The following is a 7,436-nucleotide window of genomic DNA, read 5'->3' on the forward strand; positions in this document are numbered from 1 at the left end:
GAACCCTGGAACAGGCTGCCCAGGGAGGTTGTGGAGTCCCCTTCTTTGGAGATTTTCAAGACCCACCTGGATGCTCCTGAGTAACATGCTCTGACAAGCTCTAAGTAATCCTGCTTTAGCAGGGGAGTTGGACTAGATGATCTCTATGGTCCCTTCCAACTCTAAAAATTCAGTGAAATTCAGTGAAATTCGCTGAGACCCCGGGACAGCTCAGGGAAGGGATGCTGAGCCCTGGACCAGCCGTGCAGCTCAGCACAGCGATGCCTTGCCCGCCCCACACCAGCCCAATGAGGCACTGCTGCCCCCGCTGCTGCTTCCCCACCTTCCCCACCAGTGTTTTAAGATAAAGAGTGTGAACCCTACGAGGTGGCAGGAGGATCAGCTGGATGAGTGGCACTTACCCCCGAGGGAGGGTTGGCGGTCCAGCCCAGCTCGGCGGTCGCCGTCCGCGTATCCATCAAGGTTTCTGAGGGGACACAAGAAAAGGAAAGCAAAACAAGTTAATCATAGAATCATAGAATTGCCCAGGCCGGAAGGGACCTCCAAAGGTCATCTAGTCTGACCCCCCCGCAGTCAGCAGGGACACCCCCAACTAGACCAGGTTGCCCAGGGCCTCGTCGAGCCTCCTCCATCCTTGAGGATGGGGCCTCAACCACCTCCCTGGGCAACCTGTTCCAGTGCTCCACCACCCTCACAGTGAAGAACCCTCTCCTCATCTCCAGTCTAAATCTGCTCCCCTCCAGCTTGAAGCCATTGCCCCTCGTCCTGTCACTGCAGGCCTTTCTAAACAGGCTCTCCCCAGCCTTCCTGTAGGCCCCCCTCAGGTACTGGAATCAGTACCTTCAGGTACTAATCCCCACTTTTTCCATCACGACACGAGCACGGGGCCAGGGGAAAACACCCCGTTGCTTTCACCTGGCCCTGGGAGCCACTCAGAAACGAAGGAAGCCCTGAGTAACATGCTCTGGGTGATCCTGCTTCAGCAGGGGAGTTGGACTAGATGATCTCTATGGTCCCTTCCAACTCTAAAATTTCAGTGAATAAAGATTGCATTCGCCCCCCACCCTGGGTGCAGCAAGAGGCTGGGGGAAAGCCTCCCACCACGGGCAGAGCCCACCCTCTCCCCCAGGGTCTTTTTTTGGGGGATCCCAGCTGACACGCTGGCAGCTCCACGCTGCTCCATGATGCCAGACATGTCCTACATCTGTCTGGGTGCCCTGAGTTGCCCTGAGTTATGATTTTCCAGAGCAATTTCGACCACACAAATAAAAATGGCATCATCGGGGCCGTGTCCCTCTGCTGGGGGGGGTCTCTCAACAGAGGATTCGGTGGGAAATATTGAAAAGCCGTAACGCAGCCGGCATCTCCCTACTTTTATTCTTTAAGGAAAATAAAAAAAACAAACCAAAACAAAACCAACAAAACACAACAAGAATAATAGTGAGAGCAACAACATATAGAAACAGATGGGGAAAAAAAAATCCTCCAGGTTTTATTTATTTGTTTGCAGCAAGCAGACATGCAGATTAATTTCCTCGATTCCTGGGTCTCCACCAAACTTGGGGGAGGGGGGAAAGGAGGAGATGCGCCGCCGGCGGGGCTGAGCATCCCCCGGGATGGGGGGGAGCGGGGAGGAGGAGGAGATGTGCCGCCGGCGGGGCTGAGCATCCCCCGGGATGCTCCCAGGTAAATCCCAGAAGCGCCAGGAAAAAGGGGTGCACCCAGAGAAATAAAAGTCAGGAAATAAAGCTTGGCCCAGAAATGCTGCTTTTACTCCCGACAGCACCAGGAAAAAGGGGTGCACCCGGAGAAATAAAAGTCAGGAAATAAAGCTTGGCCCAGAAATGCTGCTTTTAATCTCATCCCAGAAGCGCCAGGAAAAAGGGGTGCACCCAGAGAAATAAAAGTCAGGAAATAAAGCTTGGCCCAGAAATGCTGCTTTTAATCTCTCCACGCAATTGCAAGTGGGAAGCAAAACTCCAATTAATCTTCCCACCCCTCCTTTCGCCGGCTGCTCCGGGATGGCAAGCTGGGGAAGTGTGACTGGGAATTCCCCCCCCACACACACACCCTGCCAGGAGTGATAAACCTTCCCCGCTCCCAAAATCCCAGCCTGGCTCCTGGAGAGGTGAGCGAGGCCACGGAGGCAGGGGGAAGCCTCCAGAGATGGGGTGAAAAAGGTGCTTGGGGAGCTCACAAAGCTCCTGCATCCCTAAGGTTTCCCGGGATGCTGTTGATGGGGGGCTTCAAAGCCTTCAGTCCCCCCCACACCCATGTCTTGGCATGGTGCTCAGCCCATTCCTGCCCTCAGAGAGGAGATGTTTCACCCCTGGTTCCTGCAGGGAATACGAAAATGTGATGGATTTCGTGGCACCGCAGCATCTTCAGCCCCTTCCTTCTTGGGTTCCTGCCCTCGGAAAGGAGATGTTTCACCCCTGGTTCCTGCTGGGAATACAAAAATGTGATGGCCTTCGTGCCACCGCAGCATCTTCAGCCCCTTCCTTCTTGGCAGAAGCCAGCCTAAAAACGACACATCCCACCTGCATCTCCTTCCCAGCCCCCCCAGCAGGGTTGGGGGGCTCCCTCTCCAGACCCCCAGGGAGTTTCTGCTCCCCCTGAGCTTTCCTTCCCTCGCCCACAGCCCCGCGCCTCGTTAAGCAGTCATTAATCCTCGCTACGGGCCCTTCAAACAAGCAGGAGGACGTGCCTGTGCATCAACGGATGAGGAGGTGGAAGCCAAACATCTCCCCATCCCTCCTCCTGGTGGGGCTACGTGGGGTGGGGATGCTCCCAGAGCCCCTAAAACACTCGCCGTTTCTCCCCTTTTGTGCCCACACAGGGGAAACTGAGGCAGGGGAGCCCAGGGTGACGTGGGGAGCGTGGTCAGGCTGGGACCCGGATCCAGGTCAACCCACCCTGCAGAGTAAATAAGGACACGCTCAGTGAGGAGGAAAGACCCTTCTGGCAAGGGATTTTCATCCCCTTGTCTCCCTGCCCGTTCCACCACTTGCATTTTCCTTCTTGGGGTGGCTTTTTTCAAGTGGGACAATGATGAGGTACAGCACACAAGGACTGACCCCTCGCTCCAAGGTGGCATCCACCAGGATCTCTCCCGGCACCTCGGGGTCCCCTCCTGAAATCTCACCCCCTTCCCTCCTCTCCTGTTCCTCCCCAAGGGCTCCACGCTTCGGAAACAAAGCAGGAAGGCACACAGCAGCGGAGCAGGAGGCTTCCAAATAACTCATTAAATAGAGAAATAAGCAAATAAATGGAGAAGAACCGCAGAGAAGCTTTCACTTTGGAGGTTTCCTGGAGTCAGGAGGGGACTGGGTGGCCCATGGCCAGGGAGGTGGCGCTCGCAAAGTTTCTACTACAGATGCTTAACTTGCACTTCAATGACTCCAAATGTTCCCAAAGGAATCCCAGAGCAAAGGGAGAAGGGGGCTGAGAGCCACCGCTAAAAGCCTGACCTTCTACAGACCATCTCCTGCCCCAAGGACACTGCCGTACACGAGAAGAGCCATAACTCCACAAAATAGTTTGGTTTGGTTTGTTCACAGAATCACAGAATCTTCTAGGTTGGAAGGGACCTTAAAGATCATCTTGTCCAACCGTCAACCTGACTGACAAAAATAGACACCCACACAACAAACAAGGAGCATCATCACTAAACCAGACCTCCCAGCACTACATCAACCTGTCTTTTGAACACCTCCAGGGATGGGGCCTCAACCACCTCCCTGGGCAGCCCATTCCAATGGCTGATGACCCTTTCAGTGAAAAAAATTGTTCCTAATATCCAGCCTGAACCTCCCCTGGCGTAACTTGGGGCCATTTCCTCTTGTCCCATTGCCTGTGACTTGGGAGCAGAGACCGACCCCCATCTCTCTACACCCTCCTTTCAGGGAGTTGGAGAGAGCAATAAGGTCTCCCCTCAGCCTCCTCTTCTCCAGGCTGAATAACCCCAGCTCCCTCAGCCTCTCCTCATAAGACTTATTCTCCAGACCCCTCACCAGCTTTGTTGCCCTTCTCTGGACCCGCTCCAGCACCTCTATGTCTTTTTTATGGTAGGGGGCCCAAAACTGGACACAGTACTCAAGGTGAGGCCTCATCAGTGCCGAGTACAGGTTTTGGTTTGGTTTTGGGTTTGTTTGGGTTTTTTTTGAATAAAATAAAATTAAATAGTTAAATCCCCTCCCATCAGCTCAAATTCCTGCTGAGCTCACCCAAACCCCGTGACTGCAGAGGTCCTGGCACCAGAAGGGCTCGGCTGAGCAACTTCCCATTGACCTCCCCTGTTTCCTCTTGGAGGAAATCTTGGATTTGACTTCATTTGCTGGGACGTACGTGTGACACCGTGACCTCGGCGGGGAAAGCCCACAGGGACACTTATGGCCAGGCAGCTGGGGGCTGAGGCTCTGCCCAGCACCCCCCCTCCAGCAAGTCCCAGACTCCGGGACCCCTTGCCCCAAGATCCTGCTGAGAAAAGGGGGGACACCCAGCGCTCACATCTCCATCCATGGGTTGCCGCTTGAGGGGGGGGACATGGGGAATGCCCCCCTGGAGAACAGGTAAAGGAAGGACAGGCATTAAAATCCCTTTGCTCTGCCCACTAACGAAGGGATTACCATGGACCAGCGCCCCAGCATCATTAATCAGCAGAGAACCCCATCTCCCCATCACCTCCTACATCCAGCACAGCATCGTTAGCCACGTCGGGAGAACCACTTGCCACCTGTCCACCTGCACCAGGCAGTGCCCACGCCTCAGAATCACAGAATGCTATGGGGTTGGAAGGGACCTCTGGAGATCATCCAGTCCAACCCCCTGCCAGAGCAGGGCCACCCAGAGCAGGTCCCACAGGAACGTGTCCAGGTGGGTTTGGAATAGATTACCATGGACCAGCGCCCCAGCATCATTAATCAGCAGAGAACCCCATCTCCCCATCACCTCCTACATCCAGCACAGCATCGTTAGCCACGTCGGGAGAACCACTTGCCCCCTGTCCACCTGCACCAGGCAGTGCCCGTGCCTCAGAATTACTGAGTTACTGTGGTTTTTACTTCTGTTCAGTCCCAGTGGCAACCTGTCCACCTGCACCAGGCAGTGCCCACGCCTCAGAATCACAGAATGCTATGGGGTTGGAAGGGACCTCTGGACATCATCCAGTCGAACCCCCTGCCAGAGCAGGGCCACCCAGAGCAGGTCCCACAGGAACGTGTCCAGGTGGGTTTGGAATGTCTCCAGAGAAGGAGACTCCACCACCTCCCTGGGCAGCCTCTTCCAGGGCTCTGCCACCCTCACAGCAAAGAAGTTCCTCCTCATGTTTAGATGGAACTTCTTATGTTCAAGTTTGTGCCCGTTTCCTCTTGTCCTGTCCCTGGGCACCACTGAAAAAAGACTGACCCCATCCTCCTGACACCCACCCTTGAAGTATTTATAGGTGTTGATCACATCCCCCCTCCACCCTGCCATAGAACAGCTCAGCCCCCAGCAAGATGTTGCCCTCCCCATCTCATCTACTCAAGGTCCCGCTCCTCCTTCCACGCCTGACCATCTGCATCCAGGCAGAACAGGGGATGCTCTGCCCGGGAGGGAGCTCAACACACTCATCTTCACGACCCGAGCCTCCACGGAAGGCAGTTGACCAGGCTGTAATGGCTGAAGCCCTCGTTAGGGAGAAGACGAGCTCTGCTTGGGCGAGCTGAGCTCTCAGAGTGAAGAATCTTCAGCTGTATACAGTAGATTTTCTTTAATGGACACATTACTTTAAACTAAGCCTTCGCCATCTGTTCCAGTCCCTAATTATCAATACAAAAACAAACGTCTACTCACAATTACACTCGTAACGAGTAAAGATGCCAGCAATTAGAATGCACCAGCATCCTCGCCGCCGAGCAGCGCATCCATCTGTGATGGCACCGGCACGATCCAGGCAGGGAGGACTCGCCGCCGTCCCCGGTCTCCCTGCACCCTCCCGGGCAAACTGGGGCCAGAGGTGGCCAGAGCTGATGCCCACGGTGGGATAAGCCACATCTCAGAGGGGTGAAGGGTGGGCTGGTATCGTTCATGCAGCAGGGAGGGGGTAGAAACAAGTTATTTGGGGCGAGAGTAGCTGCTGGAGAACTTCATCTCGCAGCAGCTGATGCCATCCTGCCAACCACCCTTCCCAACAGGATTTAAGCCTCTTCCAGAAAAAAAATAAAAAAATAAATCTTTCTGAACTAGCCAAAATGGGAAGTGGAACTTATTTCCTGAAATCCCGACCTCCCCATTGTGGAGGGGTCCCCCTCATCACGCCGTGAGGAGGTGCCACGGGCACCTGGCTACGGGCAGAGAGAGGTGGAGGCCAAGGACATCAGCCCAACTTGGTGGCATTTCGACTCTGTCACCTGGAAAGAAAGAGATTCAATGATGAATCTTCTTCGAAGAAACTTCTACGAGTGCCCGGCTCCTCAACAGATGCCTCGGGGACATGGTCCCTCTCCCACAGCAAGAAGCAGGAGCTCCTGCAAGAAGGTAACGGCAGGAACCAGCCTGAGGCACTCGAAAGCAAATGCTTGGGCATACGCAGGGAGACGCAGGCATGTCTAAGACAACCATGAGGAAAAAGATAGAAATTAAGCAAAATAAGGAGAGAGGAGGCTTGATAACAACAGATGGGGAGAGGGAGATTTGGAAAGGATGCCAGCTGCTGGAAATAAGCCCCCCCGAGATGCACGGGGAGAGGGGAGACGGGAGGGGAGCCGTCGGGTGAAGGGCAGGGAACGCGTGGTCCAGGGTCCAGGGCCCAGAAGGGCAGAGGATGCTCCAGGGGTGGGATCTTCAGAGACTCATCCCAATGTGCACAAAGCAAGCACCGATGGGTCAGTGCACGGTCCAGCCCCATGGCACATCCCCAGCCCCACAGCGTGACTTTTTGAAGGAGGAAATGAAAGCAAGACTTATTTCCATAAAGCAAAACACCGTATTTCCCCCTCTATTTCGTGCTCGCTGGCGCCGAGCTCGCTTTCTACCCCCTCTCACTCTCCCAAGAGCTTCTGCAAAATCAGCCCAAGGCAAAGGCACAGCTTGGGAAGCTTCTGTCCAAGTTTGGTGACATTACCAGGGAAAGGGAACAATAGAGAAACAGAGCCAAGGCGCTTCATTACAAAGACTAGTGCTAAATAGCATTAACTGCTACGATGCCACAAGCCCCGTGTGGTTGTCGTGGCTTCAACCCAAGCCCAGGGTCACATCGTGGCTTTTCCCCACCACTACCTACAGGCTGGTGGTTGGCATCACGCCTCTCGGCGTCGACGGAAAGAAAGTCCCACAGGTGCTGGGGGAATAACTGGAATTTAATTCTCACCATTCCCCTCAGAGGAAGCACCCATCCAGGAGGTCACCTGAGTAATTCCAGGTGGCTCTCCGTGGCCCTGCTTTTTGACCACAAC

The 7,436-nt window shown here is 54.7% G+C and overlaps 1 protein-coding gene across 3 annotated transcripts in view; it reads right to left on the bottom strand.

Moving 5' to 3' along the window:
• EPHB1 (EPH receptor B1) overlaps nt 1-462 on the bottom strand; it is a 70,461-nt gene extending 69,999 nt beyond the window's left edge. For all 3 annotated transcript variants that reach the window (XM_014939731.1, XM_014939734.1, XM_014939735.1), the window contains exon 1: nt 402-462. In XM_014939731.1, the coding sequence (XP_014795217.1) occupies nt 402-458 (57 nt within the window). In that variant the 5' untranslated portion in view covers nt 459-462. The remainder of the gene's footprint in view (nt 1-401) is intronic.
• Between the last annotated feature and the right edge of the window lie 6,974 nt (nt 463-7,436).

This window comes from Calidris pugnax, unplaced genomic scaffold (assembly GCF_001431845.1).
Source record: "Calidris pugnax isolate Ruff unplaced genomic scaffold, ASM143184v1 scaffold37, whole genome shotgun sequence".
Lineage (NCBI taxonomy): Eukaryota > Metazoa > Chordata > Aves > Charadriiformes > Scolopacidae > Calidris > Calidris pugnax.